Source organism: Phyllopteryx taeniolatus, chromosome 5 (genome assembly GCF_024500385.1).
Source record: "Phyllopteryx taeniolatus isolate TA_2022b chromosome 5, UOR_Ptae_1.2, whole genome shotgun sequence".
NCBI lineage: Eukaryota > Metazoa > Chordata > Actinopteri > Syngnathiformes > Syngnathidae > Phyllopteryx > Phyllopteryx taeniolatus.
Genome location: NC_084506.1, coordinates 8,902,166 through 8,920,027, shown reverse-complemented (window position 1 = coordinate 8,920,027; position 17,862 = coordinate 8,902,166). Strand labels below are relative to the sequence as shown.

Below are 17,862 nucleotides of genomic sequence, written 5' to 3'. Positions count from 1 at the left end.
TGGTGCCCTACCAAAGTTGCAATTTCGTGGTTTTCATATCTGACTTGACTTCACATTATGATGGTTAATTACTGAGTGAACTGCATCAAGTCTTGAATCATGCAGTCCATTATAGAACATTTCAGGCTCGAATCAGTCAGAGTGGCATTCATGACGTGGTTTCATCCATGTACTTTTTACTTTAAAGCTAAACTAAGCTGGTGTAGGAGAAGTAATGTACTGTAATTACTACATTCTGTGATTCGAAAGGGCCAAATGTAGCATTTTCAATACAGCGGAGCGTTGTGGACCGTGTTGAAGCAGACCTCGATGTTTATGCACAGGCACAGCGGTGCTGGTGCTGAAGGTAATGCTTAGGTTTTGTATGATTTCCCGCTCAATTTTGTATAAACCCATTTCACATTCAGCTGTATGGGCACATAAACACTGTACAGCGCATATAACAAATGAAGTACGTAACATAAGAATGTACATAAACCAACACAGTAGAGCATTACATTTCACCTTGGGTAAATGCAGATACAAGATAGACACAATTCATGTTTTGTGTTATGACAATGTAAACAAGACACAATCCATTGACACAGCAAATATCAAACAGCAAGGCAACAAATTACATGCAGCACTTAAGATGGACCTTCATGTATCTTACCTGGACGGGCATGGCCCACAAGTTCGGGCAGAGAAAAAAGAACCACATAAGCTGGTTGGTATCTATGGCAACCAGGTTGCAAATCTGAGCGACAGTTAGCTCGCCCATGGACATGTTGGATGTACACAAACGCATGATCTTGTTGTAGATTTTGGTCTGAGGAGATAGCAGCCACAAGATGGATGGATCATTTTGTCAATTCACTCAATTTCATGGTGAATTCTCGATGCAGAGTACCTGTATGGCTCCACGTAGCTTGATGCCAGTCTCAATAGCCACATAGTAAGAGGCCTGGAGGAATGTTCTTTGCAGGAGCAATGCAAAAAAGAGCAAGACGGCCAGAACATATGCATTCTCCAGAAACTCCTTGGAGGAAATAAAATAGATCCCCAGCAACCTTATCTGGAAGGACAGAGTGGGACAGAAAGAGGGAGATAGATACAGTATATTGCCCTTGTTTTGCTGTCACCGAAACCATTGGTATTAAGCAGGATTTGACACTCAAAATCGGTGCAGAGTTTTGAAGGGAAAATATTCATAAATGAACATCACACAGCAACCATCATTGTGTCGATGAAAGCATATCCAAGCACATCCATCACAAATGATTGAAAAGTGTGAGATGAAATGAGACTCAATGCCTGGGAATAGATATTGAATTGAATGTGATCCTAAAAGCTTTATTGTCCCTGGATGGATTTCAAAGGATTAATTTATGGCCTCAATATCACACCAGCCATTGATCTTTGAATCTATGCTCTGTATACAGTGTGGCTCTCATCCCACTACTAAACAACAGTTGCTCAGCCTTCTTTCTACGACGGACCTCCAAACGTGCATTCAGTCATAAGCACAGTTTTCTTTTATTGGATTTATTTCATACAAAAATAAAGAAAACTGGACTGTTCTCTCATTTTCACTCAAATTTACAGGGGTGATTGTGACTGCATAGCCAACCCCTGCCACACACAGATAGCATTGCCTGGCTCGCAACGCCTGTCCCGTCATGTCCTGCCCTGTCCTGTCCCATCCAATTCTATTTGCTACCTGTTGCATCCCTTCCCCATAGGATGTAGCACTGCCCTTCCGGTCTACTTGTAAATAAAATCCAACTCCTATGTAATGTTATTGTTGTCATGTGTTGATGTGCTGTTATTATTTTTGTTGCTCTTCTCTTTTTCTCAAACTTTGTTTTTCTGACTGCATTTTCTATATATATCCATCTAGATATACAAAAAAAAAACAGAGGGAGTATATCAAACTCTTCTTGCGCACAGGAAAGTTATTCAAGCATGAAAAGGCATACTGTCTGACTAAGATGCCAAATATGGCATGTAACAAACAAATAAATAAATAAAATAGTAATAACACATACAATACACCTTAACCACTGGTACAAAATTATGACTCGCAAATGCTCAAATTAGACCCATTACACAACAGTCTATTTTTGCTCTTCAAAAAGTCATCTTCGACTGTACTATTTTCACATTAGCTTGACATGACGTTCCACTGCAGCAGAGAGTGAATTTCTGACTTCACAATGAAAGAGATACTCGCACAGATGGATGCCTGAGAGATGGGCTGCTTTGTGTGAAATCCATGAAATTGAGACAGGTTCCTGCAGCAATAAGTCTCATAAATATTTGATAGGTCCTAAATTAGTGCTCCAACCAAGCAGGCATGCCAGATGGAGATATAGGGGATCTTGAATGATTGAAAGGTTGACCTTTGTTAGCAGAATGCCAGGTGACACCTCGCTCATGTCTGTGCATGCTTATAGATCCTTGTCTGGGTTTATTGCTTTTTCGCAGCAACAACAACAACAACAACAAACAGTACCTGACCTATTAATTAATATGTTAAAAAAAATACATTTCATTTTCACCCAGGACAACTTAACAATACATTGTCCTCATCACTGAACAAATACTGTACTGGTAGGAAGTAGCATTACTGCCAACCACACATGTTGGATCATAGCAAAGATGCATATACCCATATACAAGAAAAGGTATTAATACTTCATCTATCCATTTATTTTCTGTACTGCTGGTGACTTGAAGCCTATCCCAGCTGACTTTGGGTGAGCGGCAGAGAACATCCTGGACTGCCTTGGATTGGGTAGCGGTATTAAAGGACCTCACTAATTCTGTGAACATTGGCACTTATTCCATAGGACTGGACTTAAAATAATGTCTGCAGAAAAAAAAAAAATCCCCGCAAAATAGACTCAGTAGTAATTTTAGGCATCATTGTTTTGTGATGCCAGACTTCGAAGTCCAGCCAGATTTTGTTCGACAACAACACGTCAGCCTGTGACGTCAGGGGCAGAGGGTGAGGACGTTTCCTCATTGAACTAATACTTGTGCTGCAGTGTCATTGATGAAATTCTGATTGTTTGTTTTTTTTTGACTCAATAACGTGATAGTACACTGGACCCCTGCTGTTTGCAGAGGTATCGAAGTATTTAAGTACTTGTTTGTGAAACATACTAAACAGTCATCTTAATTGAGGTATGGCTTTATGATTGAAATACTTCACGTACGAATGTCTGAGGTGTAGTATGAGTTTAAAGGTCTACATTGTGCATGGTGCCCCCATCCTAGGTTCTCACCGGTGGCTGGATGGTTCGGTTGTCCTTGCTGATGTGGTGGACGATGCCGGAGATACAGAGTGGACCGGCGAAGCCCAGCAGGTCGGCCATGAAGCGGAATGTGATGCTGAGGATGAGAGGTCTGCCGAACGCTTTCCTCAAGGCCTGCCAGATCCACTTGGCTCCCTGCGGCGCCGTGCCCGGAGGTCTCTGGTAGGATGGGCGGACAAAAAGAAAAATATTAGCGATTGGGATTATGGTTATATCTCCGTTCGGAGACACAAATGCATGACATTAAACACGACTCGGCAAAAATCTATACCGCTTATAGTGTTCAGTGTTGCGGGGAGCTGAAGCCTATCACAGCTGACTTCGGGCGAAAGGTCGACTACACCCTGGACTGGTCGGCAGTCATTTAACAGTCAGCAAAAAAACAAGCTTGCAGCAAAAACTGCTGCTACCGCAGAAAGATTAACTTCAATCAGTCAACCAATTCAACGAAGCGCTTTATAACAAGGTCATAGTCGTCAGGGTTTCCACGTTTCCCACTGCAGCTACATCACGGGAAACAGTGATTAATGGGTTAGCAGTGGCGCATGACTGGCTCGAGCACAAAGTCAACTCTCGGTCTCAGGATGACTTATTTTGTTATTTATCACTGCGGTTTAATAACTCTGCAAAGTGCAAGGTGAGGGGTTATCGTTCGATCGCTGTGTGTTTGTTTGCTGGTTAGCAAGAACTACACAACCTATTTTCACGAAACTTTGTAGAGAAGGGGCGCCATTGTACCAAGATGGGGGGGGGGGGATACATTTGAGTGAAAATCAGAATAAAGGTGAATAAAGGAATACGTTTACATTTGAATTTCTGAACAGCTGTGTGAATAGACTAGTACATACATTCATATCATTACATTGCATGTACGTGCATTGGATGGAAAAAAATCGGAATGGTTCGCAAATGTTTAACATAGAAAAAGCAGATTGGATAGAATAGTGAAGTTTATTAGTTGGGACAGTTTCGATGCTCCCTCGACCATCTCAATCTGACTGTGGTGTCAATTTATCGCTTGACCATTTGTAACTTCATCCTCCATCAACCAGAAAGTAGCCTGCTAACTAACAAATGTAGAGCTCCCTTTTGTTGAAAGGCCAGTCTTAGTGGAGGTCCGCACTCGGCTGTGCGCTATTCTAGTGTGAGTATGTTGAAACTTTGCGCACTCCTCGACGTCCGACAACACAACAGCCTGGCTTGAACGACTCGGTCGGCAACGATCGTAGGAAAACATCTGGAGTGTCACTGTGAAGCTCTCCCAGGAAATGTTCAATGTACGTGTCCGCGTGTGTGTGTTCGCATCTCTGAGAAGCCGATCTCATCAGCGCTCTGAGAAAACAGACGTGTCTCCATCTATCGTTCTTTTTGAGTGCATATTAATACAGCGATCCGGCTTCCCATAAAGTGCAGCTCTGTCACGCCCGCAGGGGTCACCATGTCACCTTGTTCACAGTAGAATGGGAATGACCCGACGCCCTCCCCGCCCCCCGCTCCCACCACGATCCTTTTATCTCTCTCCTCAAGCGGAAGGAAGTGAAACTGCGTTCACACCGGACGCATGTTTGGCCGTGACGACTGCCGTGACCTTAGAAACTCTGGAAAGTTCTGACCCTGCCGAGGAGGCCCTTCAAATGTCAGTCCTAACATGTGCTCCTCAGGAGTGACATCACTGCACTACACTGATCCGATACTTCTTTTTCTTGATTTCGTTTAGAGGGAGACAAATGGTGGGGGGCATGGCGCGAATCCCAAGCGGCTCACCGGGGCCCTTCTGGAGGATGCCCGGAATGCCAGACACTTCCCAAGGCTACTAAAAAAATGACTTTGGCTTTTTTTGTCATCCCACCGTCGAAAGCCTCCTCATGTACTGTGTGACTAGTTGGTACTAAAAGTGCAGACGATGATGCTGAGGGTGCTCAGCACATATTAAAAGATCATTGGTTCTCCCTTTCCCCTCTCTCGAATTCTTGATTCTAAACACTACAATCCTTTTTGAGCGCAAAAACTCTGCTTCTTTATGCAATTCCATTTGAGCATTTATTCAATATCGTTAATATCGAGTTCAAAGGGCTCATATTTTACCAAACCAACTTTTTCTAACATTTGGAACATTATATTGGTGCCTCCATAAACATGTGAAATATGAATTCAAATCATCCACGCATTCCTGAGTCCCAGATATTTTTCTGCCGAGAAATTTCTTGGAATTTCCTGAGCTTATCTACGTCACTAGCGAAGACCTCCGCCTTCCCTTTCCGCTCCCGAACCAGCACTGTCAACATAAGGAACATGCAACCAATCAGAAGAAAGCCAAATCTTGTTATTCCTTTTTTTTTTTGGGGGGGGGGGGGGGTACCAACCCTGAAATAGTTTATTGGCAGTTTATCCCCACTTCTTCAAGAGTTTTGGGCTGTTTAAAAAAAGAACAGCAGGGGTGTACTATACCACGTCGTTTGTGAAGTAAATTCAAATTCAAAACAGCAGCGCACTGACCTTCTGCTCTTCGAAGGCGTTGCGGAGCTTCATGTAGTTGGTGAGGGCCCTCATCGTGATGGGCAGCTTTCCAATGACTTTGAGGTCAATGGGTCGCCTGTGAGCAGAGGTTATGAAGGTGTTCATCCACCAGTAGGTGGCTTTGGACAGCAGGTTGACAAAGGGCTGCAGAAAACGAACACCCAGGTCCTGAAGGTCCTCGGGGGGCTTCACCTCTGTCGGGATGGCGAAACACATGTATCGCTGTAAGACAAGGACACAGCTAATTAGTCTAACAGTTTCCTTGTTGGCCAGTTTTCACGTGACTCAACCTCATCATCCACTTGAAAATGTGCTCAAACCGGCTGATGAAATATCCACTCTACAGTGTCAGCGTGATGGGGGGGAGGGGGGGGGGGCGTTCGTTTTATTTGTGTATTTCCACATCTTACTGAATCGATATGAGAGCATTTAAATCAATATCGAAATCGAGTCAGATTACAAGGTACATAATCGAATCGTGTCGTTCATAACAACGCAATATTAGCGCAAATGGTAGTTTTGCTTTCATAACTATTCCACATTTAATGAGAGGGCGCTTGGCTCATTTTATACACAACAGAGCAAAAGATAACTGCATACAATGAATAAATATGAATACTAATTTTTGGGGCAATTGTTCCGTTTTGCAATGTTTATCCCAATTTGTTCTTTCGAGTAATGGCGAGGGGAAGAACATTTCTTTTTTTTTTTTTGTGCTGACACTTGCCGACAACTTGACAAATTCAATGTTGATTTTTTTTGCCAATGTGTATCACATTAGAGGATGCAAGGAATGTTCCTTTAGCCAGAATTTTATTTCAAACTTAAAAGAAGACATGAGCGAACTAAATTTAGCTCTGTTTCCACCAAGCAGTACAGTTCAGCTGAGAACGCAAACTTTATTTCACTTTAACTTTAACTGTATTTTTGGTCAGGTGAAAGTGTGTCACACTGGTATGATGTCACACCATTTCCGTCATTCTTTTTTCTTATACTGGGAAGGGGAAAAAAAACAAGCAGCGTCATGATGTAGCGTTACAAAACGTTTTTGTGGTGAGCTCCGCTGAACCTTGTGGACAAATTGAATCAAAATCCCATTTGCTGATTGAATGAAAAAGATTACATTGCTGCAATCTCCTCTAAATTACGCCTTTATTACCTCCGTCAAGCACAAAAGCACAAGAGGGAGACGTATTGTCTTGATTGTCGTTTGACACCAAATATATGAAACTGATTTCCATGAAACTTTGTGGTGGTGTGAAACACGATTAAATGAAACCACAACAGAGGTTATTCATTACATCTACTGACTCATTTTTGTGAGAGCACACACTGCTGATTGCAGATTTTTTTTTACACGGCAGTAAAGAAGTAGAGCGTCATGGGATGCCATTTTTTTCCCCCCCTCTTTAAGTTTTGTCACGGTCGATCACAGTATCTGTGACGGGCCATGTGGGCTAAGGTTGTCTGACACAACCGAAACACGATGGAGCATACGCAGCACACATACGGCCCTCGACATTGATGAACATTTGAAAACTTGGTGGAGGTCTGCGCTCTAATGAGCGCTAATCATGTATTGGTAATTCTGTGAGCCATTACGGTTGATTGCCTGTATACACTTTTTGTGTGTGTAATTTTTAAGCCTGTTACGTTTCGGTTGACTCACTGTGCTTTTGTGATATTAAGGTCGTTGCGCTTCATCATGTGCAAAGCATGATGGGAGCATTGCTTTCACAGCTGTTTACCCAGAGGAAACAGAATCTGCAGATGAGGTGTACTCAGCTCAAAGGGTTAACTCAGACAAATAGACTTGAAATTGTCATGAAAACGAAAAATCGAAAATATGAATCATGTGGCAGAAAAATGCCAAACGAAAAAAAGCGTCAGTCAATAGTCTGCTCTCTCGCCGAGTTCAATATTTCAGTCACAGTTCTGTCTGGCCTGACGCCAAAACAAGTACAAAGTTTAACCGCTGTGCTCACTGGGGCTCCAGACTAAAAGCAAATGTGACTTCCATTTAAAAAACAGACAGAAATCTATCAGTTCCACGTCTGGCCACATGCGTCATCACAGAAGTGGGGGCACACTCACCCTGCCCAGGATCACATTGACCTCCACGGCCAGCAGGAGACCATAGAGCAGCACCAGCAAGCACGTGATGCAGTAGCGTAGCTGCCTGGGGCCGATACCATGCTCGGTGTATTTGGCGAACTTGATGGTTTTCGTGATGAAGGCAAGAACCCAGTAGATAAGGAGGGCTGAGGAATTTTCACATGGAAAAGAGGTCACACAACCCACAAAAATATTGTGTTTCAGACATTATCAAATGTTGAAATATTGACGTCCTTTTCTGTAGTAACTTAATCGGGTACCAATTTGATCAAAATGTGCGCTTAACCTTTTTGAGCTTTACAAATAAACAATCCATTTTACATACAAACACAGGTATAGATCACTGTGGAAATCAGTCTGGTGTGCAGCTGAGTGAGAGTTACAAGGCAACAGTAACTCAAATGCATTTTCAACCAATACTCAATTGGGATGGGATGGGAAGAGAAAAAAAGAAGTGTTGGCTCAGAATGTCTTGGAGGTGAAAAGAGTATCAGATCGAGTGATGAGGCTGAAAGTTGAAATTGAGGGTGTTATGTGTAATGTGATTAGCGGCTTTGCCCCACAGGTAGGATGGGACCTAGAGGTGAAAGAGAAATTCTGGAAGGAGCTAGACGAAGTAGTTCTGAGCATCCCAGACAGAGAGAGAGTCGGGATTGGTGCAGATTGTAATGGACATGTTGGTGAAGGAAATAGGGGAGATGAAGAAGTGATGGGTAAGTACGGCATCCAGGAAAGGAACTTGGAGGCACAGATGGTGGTAGACTTTGCAACAAGGATGCACAAAGCTGTAGTGAACACTTTTTTCCAGAAGAGGCACGAACATAGGGTGACTTACAAGAGCGGAGGTAGAAGCACACAGGTGGATTACATCTTGTGCAGATGATGTCATCTGAAGGAGGTTACCGACTATAAGGTAGAAGAAGGGGAGAGTGTGGCGAGACAGCATAGGATGGTGGTGTGTAAGATGACTCTGGTGGTGGGGAGGAAGATTAGGAAGACAAAGGCAGAGCAGAGAACCATGTGGTGGAAGCTGAGACAGGACGAGCGTTGTGTAGCTTTTCGGGAAGAGGTGACACAGGCTCTCGGTGGACGGGAGGAGCTTCCAGAAGACTGGACCACGGCAGCCAAGGTGATCAGAGAGACAGGAAGGAGAGTACTTGGTGTATCTTCTGGCAGGAAAGGAAAGAAGGAGACTTGGTGGTGGAACCTCACAGTACAGGAAAAAGGTTAGCTAAGAAGAAGTGGGACACTGCGAGGACCGAGGAGAGGCGAAAGGAAGACATTGAGATGCGACATAGGGCAAAAGGTAGAGGTGCCAAAGGCCAAACAAGAGGCATATGATGACGTATGCCAGGTTGGACACTAAAGAAGGAGAAAAGGATCTCTACAGGTTGGCCAGACAGAGGGATAGAGATGGGAAGGATGTGCAGCAGGTCGGGGTGATTAAGGATAGAGATGGAAATATGTTGACTGGTGGCAGCAGTGTGCTACCTCGATGGAAAGAATACTTCGAGGAGTTGATGAATGAGGAAAATGAGAGAGAAGAGGCAAGTGTGGTGGACCAGGAAGTGGCAATGATTAGTCAGGGGGACCTTAGAAAGGCATTAAAGAGGAGGAAAAATGGAAAGGCAGTTGGTCCTGATGACATTCCTGTGGAGGTATGGAAGCATCTAGGAGAGGTGGCTTTGGAGTTTTGGACCAGCTTGTTCAATAGAATTCTAGCACGTGAGAAGATGCCTGAGGAATGGAGGAAAAGTGTGCTGGTGCCCATTTTTAAGAACAAGGGTGATGTGCAGAGCTGTGGGAACTATAGAGGAATAAAGTTGATGAGCCACACAATGAAGTTATGGGAAAGACTAGTGGAAGCGAGACTCAGGACAGAAGTGAGTATTTGCGAGCCACAGTATGGTTTCATGCCTAGAAAGAGTACCACAGATGCATTATTTGCCTTGAGGATGTTGATGGAAAAGTACAGAGAAGGTCAGAAGGAAGTCCATTGTGTCTTTGTAGATCTAGAGAAAGCCTATGACAGAGTACCCAGAGAGGAACTGTGGTACTGCATGCGGAAGTCTGGAGTGGCAGAGAAGTTAGAATAATACAGGACATGAACAAGGGCAGCAGAACAGCGGTGAGGTGTGCTGTAGGTGTGACAGACGAATTTAAGGTGGAGGTGGGAGTGCATCAGGGATCAGCCCTGAGCCCCTTCCTGTTTGCAATCGTGATGGATAGGCTGACAGATGAGGTTAGACTGGAATCCCCGTGGACCATGATGTTTGCAGATGACATTGTGATCTGCAGTGAAAGCAGGGAGCAGCTGGAGGAACAGTTAGAAAGATGGAGGCATGCACTGGAAAGCAGAGGAATGAAGATTAGCTGAAGTAAGAAAGACTATATGTGCATGAATGAGAGGGGTGGTGGGGGAAGAGTGAGGCTACAGGGAGAAGAGATAGCAAGGGTGGAGGACTTTAGGTACTTGGGGTCAACCGTCCAGAGCAATGGTGAGCGTGGTCAGGAAGTGAAGAAACGGGTCCGAGCAGGTTGGAACGGGTGGAGGAAGGTGTCAGGTGTGTTATGTGACAGAAGAGTCTCTGCTAGGATGAAGGGCAAAGTTTAGAAAACAGTGGTGAGGCCAGCCATGATGGACGGATTAGAGACAGTGGCACTGAAGAGACAACAGGAAGCAGAGCACATGAAGATGTTGAGGTTCGCTCTCGGAGTGACCAGGTTGGATCAAATTAGAAATGAGCTCATCAGAGGGACAGCCGAGGTTCGATGTTTTGGAGACAAAGTCAGAGAGAGCAAACTTCGATGGTTCGGACACGTCCAGAGGAGAGAGAGTGAGTATATTGGTAGAAGGATGATGAGGATGGAGCTGCCAGGCAAGAGAGCTCGAGGAAGACCAAAGAGAAGGTTGATGGATGTCGTGAGGGAAGACATGAGGGCAGTTGGTGTTGGAGAGGACGATGCAGGAGATAGGCTTCCATGGAAAGGGATGACGCGCTGTGGCGACCCCTAAAAGGGACAAGCCCAAAGGAAAAGAAGAAGAAGATTCACACAAGTATGCCTTATTTTGGAGCAGTTTTGTATCAGATTTGTATAACTGTGTACAGTATTGTCTAGACAAACACTTTGGGAATTTGAATTTATTATCAAAAAAAATGTAATCTGCAATAATTTTAGCATTGAGTCACCTCCCTGTATTTTAAAACAAAACCAAAAACATTGGTACGAAACAAGTCAAAAAAACAGGATTGCTTCGTTATTTATATCGGTTTTATTTCCTTCAGTTACACTATATTGCCAAAAGTAAGATATGAATTTAAGTGACATCGCATTCTTAATCAATAGGGTTTAATATGACATTAGTCCGCCGTCTGTAATTATAACATCTTAAACTCCTCTGGGAAGCTTCAGGAATGTGTTTCTGTTTGACAATCATGTTTTTAGGACACGTGATGAACTGTTCCAAGAATTCCAAATAGCAAAGATGGGGCGAGAGTGCGTGAGAAAATAGTCGAACAGTTTAAGGACAATGTTCCTCAACGTACAATTGCAAGGAATTTGGGGATTTCATCATCTACGGTCCATAATATCATCAAAAGGTTCAGAGAATCTGGAGAAATCGCTGCATGTAAGCGGCAAGGCCGAAAACCAAGACCTACCGGTCCGAGGCGGTTCAGCGAGCAAGTGAAGCACTCCGAGTTTAACACCGATTAGTTCACGATGCGCAGTGTTGATTTTGTTCGTTATTTCTCTCAAGAAAAACCTTATCTTGCATCTTTTCCGCACAGAAATTAAAACCCTTATTCGCATTCATATCTGTATGGGGAATACAGAAAGAATCAGGCAAACCAGCTAATGCTCATTTGCTTAATGAAGAAAAAAAAAAGAAGATGATTAACGTCTGCTCGGCGCACCGTGCAGCCGATGAAATTGCTTTCTATCGTGTTGCAATCTCATCTCAGGGCAATGAACCCTCCAGCTGGAGACACACGACGAAATCAGTCGCCTGGTTTTTAGGAACATATCGTCATGAAGTGCGAACAAGCTTACACGGCGGCTGTTGTTCTTTCAAAATGAGTTGGTTAAAATCGGGCTTCACGGGTCATGACTAATTCAAACCCAATTGAATAATAGAGACTGACAGAGCAAGGTTAAAGTGTACTGGAGGTGCGTGAACGCTTTACCTAATAGCAGTTTGGGGAAGTTGGAGGTCTCGATGTTGTGATAGTACACGATCGAGGTGATGCCAGCCATAAAGGCAAGACCTGCCGGCATGTACAGGTGAAGATGGAGAGATTGGCTGAATCTACAAGTATGGTCAAAGAGAGGAGAGAGAATTCAAAATAAGCAAACAATTAGTGAACCTTTTATCCTCTTATTTTCATTTATATTGACTTCCAAAGAAATCTACAAGGGGTGGGAAGTCGTTGACCAGGAATCGAGTCTGCGCCTGTTGTTTGAAAGAACATTCCAATCGGTCTCGCAGTCTCCAAAGCACAGTACAAGCCAGCTCCTGTTCGTGTACTACAGCCACATACAAAGTCATCGAGCGGCGACCCCGCGGACACACAACCTACCCATCGGAGACAATGCCCTCGGCGATCTCACAGACGAGGATGAAGAGCAGCACAAAGGTGAGCAGCCAGCGCAGGTTGTGACCGGGGAAGTGCAGCCAGGTGCTGTGGTGGATGTGGACCTTCGAGCTCTGACTTCCCCAGCCTGGCACAGGAAGCAGAAAATGGAAGGTTAAGGCGGCGTGAAAACCAAAACAGGCTCGACTCGATATTTCTTTCTCGGTTCTTCAGCAGCAACGTTTGGCTTCAAAAGAATATCGCGAGCCTGCGATGTTACCAAAGTCTCGTAAAGGGCTCTCTTGAGGTAACGACAACTTGCTCAGGAAACGGCTTTCATGATCATTATAGTGATCGGACACGCGAATTCTCCTGTGACTGTCTTGTCCTTCATTACAAACGAGCCGCCTGCGCCGCCTGCCTCGCTGTGCACCGAGGCGATCGGGCTGCGAGCAGTCTTATGAATCGACGAGTGCAGCTTTCAGGTGAACAGTACTTCTCCTTTGAACACCTGATTTACTTCACATTTGTACTCTGTGGTTTGCTCTTCCAAATTTGGCCCACGATGTAATTAGATTTGGCCCGCAAGACCATATCGAATGTGTATTAGAGCTGGCCCGCCAGTGTATAGCGCATGCGCCACTAATATTACAATATTAGTGCGTTGTGCGAGCGCCTCTTCCCTTTCTGTTGCAGTCGTTAGCAACTATGCTACCGGTCTCCTCGAGCACATTTCTTATTTTTTGGGGTTGTTTTGTTGAAAAACGATTTACATCAAAAAGAAAGGTAGCTGGAGATAGAGAGAAGATTTCATGTTATCTATTTAAATACAAAACAAATACCACTTGTGTCTTTTATCGCAAATTATAATATCAAAGTTTGTTTATTCCAGATTCAGCGTTTCAGCACAATTGGAAGTTTGTTGTCGTATGATAAACTTGAACGCTACATTTCTGCGCATCGCGGTGATCTTTCATAAAATATTAAGTTTGGCCCACCGTGAATCGGAGTTCGACACCCCTGTGACATGAATGCTGATATCAAAGCGACCTTGGGAGGCGCATATTGCCAATTACTAGCCAATAACAATCAGAACAATCTCATCGTTTTCCAATCGTACGACTTCAGAAGCAGCAACTTCGATTACCTGTCATACACTTCAGAAGCAGCAACTTCGATTACCTGTCATACACTTCAGAAGCAGCAACTTCGATTACCTCTCGAATGAGCGCACGCACAGGACAGCACAAGTGACACGCTGAACTTTACACTTCTTGATTGGGCCACCAAAGATTAGCAGGAAAGTAACGACAACATTTCTTGTACCGACATTCCAACACGGGAAAGATGCAAAATGTCAGAAAACAGAGTATTGTGCACAAATATTCAGCCATGTCTAACGCACTTATTTATGGGATCAAAAAAAAAGGTCAAACATGACAACGTGAAAAGGCAAAGCAAGCACGTGGAAACCATAGTTACACATAGAGATTATTGATGACTTAAATATGTCTTTATCAAAAGGGGAATTGTCCTAAAAGAGCTTTTGTGGCCGTGTCTCATTCGAAAAGCCACGAAGACCGCTTCTCATGTTCACTCCGCTTATGAACATCCTGCATGTGATGTGTGGCTGCGAGCGGAGCACAACTCACCGATGAAAAGGATGGGGAATGTGATGAAGAGGAGGAAGACGTGCGGCACCACGTTGAGCGCGTCCAGGAAACATCCGTTGTTCAGGACGCCCCCGTCCACGTTGTAGGCCGCCGAGTTGTTCTCGCTCCCACAGAAGGCCAAGGACATGGTGGAGGCGGGACTCTGCAAGGAAGGAGAGCAGGACGGAGGAGGGGCAGGACCGGGAGGGGGGGTATCAGACACAGATGAAAGACCCACCGATTTTCAAAAAGCAGCATGGTGTCTTTTAAAGAAAACACTGACAGATCCTGGCAGTTTCCAGCGCGACCTCCTTTCTGTTACGCCTTAAATCCAGCTTGCAGGATTTGGATCCAGTGACGAAGAGGAGATACGGTGAAGGAGAGGATGGGTGGGTGGGGGGGGCGGGGGGGTCAGAGACGATCCCAGTCCGCTCCTCCTCTGCAGTCTAAGCAGCTTTGGGGGTCGCGATGGTGACAAACATCTGCATCCTGCCTGCCCGCGACTGCACACATCCTCTAAAAGTCGGGCTTCAGTTTTCGCTCAGCTGTGCGCAGCCCCTCTGGAATGCGTTCACACACTCTCACGTGGCTCGCACACACGCAAGGAGAACGGCGGCGGCATTCTGCAGCGCACCTGCTATTCCTGTCTCTTTGCAGACTAGAGCGACCTTGGGAGGCGAGAGCAGGAGGGGCTGAATGTGCGGGCGGGCTGGAGGAGTTAGCTGGGAAAGGTAGGAGGAGGGTGAAGTTGAGGAGGGGGAGGGAGAAATACAGAAAGATGAAGCGTGACTGGAGGGACGGTGTCTGCCGAATGAGGAGCGCAAACGTCATCCCATTGTTTAAAGCACGAGCAAGCATGCTAATCTAAATTCCGACCCGGTTTTGAGAGGTGCTGAAATCCCCCAAAGACCTCCGATAAGAAACAATACAACCGTCCATTGGTAGGGTGCACACGTAAGAAAAGATGGGGAGATAGTCATGGAATCCTGCATGGGATAAATGTGTTGTGTATGCAGTCCACTGGGGGAGGGGGGTGGGGGACAGTGCATGCACCCAATAGCAGCTTGTTCAGAGGGCTCAGCAAAACTCACATGGGAGCAGATTTGAATAATCCCAACAGGGACATTCCCGATGGCTTTTTTTTGCTCTTACTCCTCACAATGTGGAGTTGACATGCGATGATAGCTGCTCCTTTAAATCACTGTGGATGCAGGATGTCATCGAAGTAGTACACAGCTATAAAAAAAAAACGATTTTATAATGCATACGTGCAATCAACGGTGTGTTTTGGTGGAGTGTTTGTTATTGCGCCTTTCTTTCTCACATTTTTGTCTTGATATGTCAGACTCCTGTAGGAAATTAATCCGTTTCATATCTCCAAAAAGAAAAAAACACTGCTGAGGAGAATAAACAAGTCCTCACAAAGGTAAACTGAATAAAAGTGTGGACGTTACGTGACCTATATCAACGATAAGCCTCCATCACAGGCACACACATGGAGAGTTTCCAGGGGGAAATAAAATCCACACAAATGGAGGTCAGCGTGGCTTGGATGGCACAGGAGGAAAATGCAAGCGGTCCTAAAATATCAGAAAGCCTGTGAAAGCACACACAAACCAACAGTTAAAGGAGCTGTCTAATACTGTGGACATTGCCACTTATTTCATAGTGCTGGACTTCAAAACAATGTCTGCAGAAGAAAACAAAAAAATCCCCCATAAAATAGACTCAGCAGTCATTTTAGGCTTGCCATTTTCTGCCAGATTTTGGCCCACCTACGTTTAGGTCGAAACCGGCTTGACGAACACAGAGAGGGTCTCCAGCTGTGTCTTTGACGTGGCGAAAAGATATGGCGCCATCGATTTTTGCCAAAGCAAACAGGCACTCCCGGGAGAAATAGTTATTTACGGATTGCTCCAAAATGGACTGATATTATGGCAAAAAATATATATATATAAATACATAGAGAACTTGTTAGTGAACTATCGGCCTTCTGGAGGCTATATGTCCTTTAATATAGCTAATGTGACAATGATGCATTTGTTGGCGCTCATCTCCTCATGACTTTTGAGTTCAGTCTTTTGGAAGCCATCGCTATCTTAGTTAGTGCAAGTTTTCCACCCTCGGGCCTTTTAATCAAGCAGTCGCATTCATGTCATTGCAATAACAATAATGACATTCAAGCATTATTAAATCCGCATCAAACTCAGGATTGCGCAAGCACAGTCTCGAGCAGCAGGTCATAGCAATGCAACAGTGTGCATCACCGTCTAAAGTGTGGAGGCAAGGTGCTCTCGGTCTTACCGGTTCGTTGCGTGTGATCATCGCGAGCTCCTCAGCACTGCCACGTCCGACACTTCCGATGAAAAATCGGGAAATAATCTGGCAAAGGGCCTCCAGTCATGAGCTCGGAGTGCCGTCTCAAATTTGGACGGAATCACCCCGGACACCGGTCTGGAGGCGGGGAGCTATCCGTGGTGCTGAAGACGTGTGCGGCGGGCGGAGGTGAAAGATCACAAGGAGGTGGGCTGGGTGAAGGCAGACCCAGGCCCACCCTCTGGCCTCGGTCGCGAACCGGGTCGATGCTCCGCTGCAAACGGGAGGCAGACAAAAGTCACGTATGCGGCACGAGCGGAGATGACTCCACGGTCTGGTTATGTAACTGGGAAAAGCACACGCAGAACACTGCTACACACAAATTGTTTGAGCTACTTTTTGAATTTTACGATTCGAAAGGCTTTTTTTTTTTAATAGGCTTACCAGTATACTGCAAAAAAAGAAAAGATCTAGGCAAGAAACAAAGCTTGGAGAAAAGAAGGATTGTGTGAAACTATAAATGTATGGAGGAACAATATTGCCCCCTGTGGACATTCATGCACACGACTATGTCGTTCTATGTTGCTCCCCATCCCTCACTTAAGTTTAGTGTTGGCAGAATATCAGGAGTGTCCAACTCATTTTCAGTTATCGTTCCCCTCAGAGGGCTGTTGTGACTGTAAAAAAAAAAAAAAAAAAAAACATATCAACGTTTCGTCAACTGGTCATATTATTACACAAGGGCCCCTGCAGTTCATTGTTATTGTTAACAACCTGAGGTTGTAATTGTAAACCACAGAATATTGTGGCATGCAAATATTTAAGTATCAAACTATTGCTCCCTTTTAATGAGGGATTTGGTGTGGGGGGTGGAGGGGATGCAATCTGAATACAGATCTTCTACCAAAATGGAAAGAACTTGGGCTCCATACGTGATGCAGTGGACCGGATCTGGCCCCAAGGCCTCGAGTTCCACACTTGTTCCCAACCTTAACCGAGCCAAGGCACACATTTTCCATTTTAAACAAAAAAATAATAATTTGACTGAAATGATGAGCTTGTCTTCCCTCCCAAATGTACGTAGTGTGGTATCTTGCCTCTTCAGTTGAACACAAAGCCATGAATTCTATTGTCTCGTGGCCAATAGATAGTAGCTTTGTTGTACCTTCTGCTTTCTCGTGAAAGTGTATTTCATTGTTCTGTCATTATACATCACTCACAAAGATCATTTGTATTAAGTGTTTGGGATTGCTTGAGTGCCTACAGGCACGCTACAGCATACATTTTTCAATACGATCTAGTGTCTGCAGCATGGTGGAATTGGTGTTCGGCACGTTTGCCTCCCAATTGAGAGATTCGGGCTCTCTTCAGACCTTTTTCTGGGTGACG

At 44.7% G+C, this 17,862-nt stretch overlaps 1 protein-coding gene across 8 annotated transcripts in view; it reads right to left on the bottom strand.

Annotated features, from left to right (window-relative positions):
- Nucleotides 1-17,814, bottom strand: part of abcc8 (ATP-binding cassette, sub-family C (CFTR/MRP), member 8) — a 42,492-nt gene extending 24,678 nt beyond the window's left edge. For 3 of the 8 annotated variants that reach the window (XM_061772466.1, XM_061772465.1, XM_061772467.1), the window contains exons 1-9: nucleotides 16,462-17,814; nucleotides 14,158-14,320; nucleotides 12,512-12,653; nucleotides 12,119-12,240; nucleotides 7,911-8,077; nucleotides 5,796-6,038; nucleotides 3,270-3,458; nucleotides 890-1,054; nucleotides 653-808 (exon numbers count right to left, since the gene is read on the bottom strand). In XM_061772466.1, coding sequence (XP_061628450.1) covers nucleotides 653-808; nucleotides 890-1,054; nucleotides 3,270-3,458; nucleotides 5,796-6,038; nucleotides 7,911-8,077; nucleotides 12,119-12,240; nucleotides 12,512-12,653; nucleotides 14,158-14,320; nucleotides 16,462-16,482 — 1,368 coding nt within the window. In that variant the 5' untranslated portion in view covers nucleotides 16,483-17,814. Of the gene's footprint in view, nucleotides 1-652; nucleotides 809-889; nucleotides 1,055-3,269; nucleotides 3,459-5,795; nucleotides 6,039-7,910; nucleotides 8,078-12,118; nucleotides 12,241-12,511; nucleotides 12,654-14,157; nucleotides 14,321-14,440; nucleotides 15,188-15,248; nucleotides 15,394-15,481; nucleotides 15,755-16,461 lie in introns of those variants that run through there. The other 5 variants (XM_061772461.1, XM_061772464.1, XM_061772462.1 and 2 more) reach the window with 5 other exon arrangements.
- Between the last annotated feature and the right edge of the window lie 48 nt (nucleotides 17,815-17,862).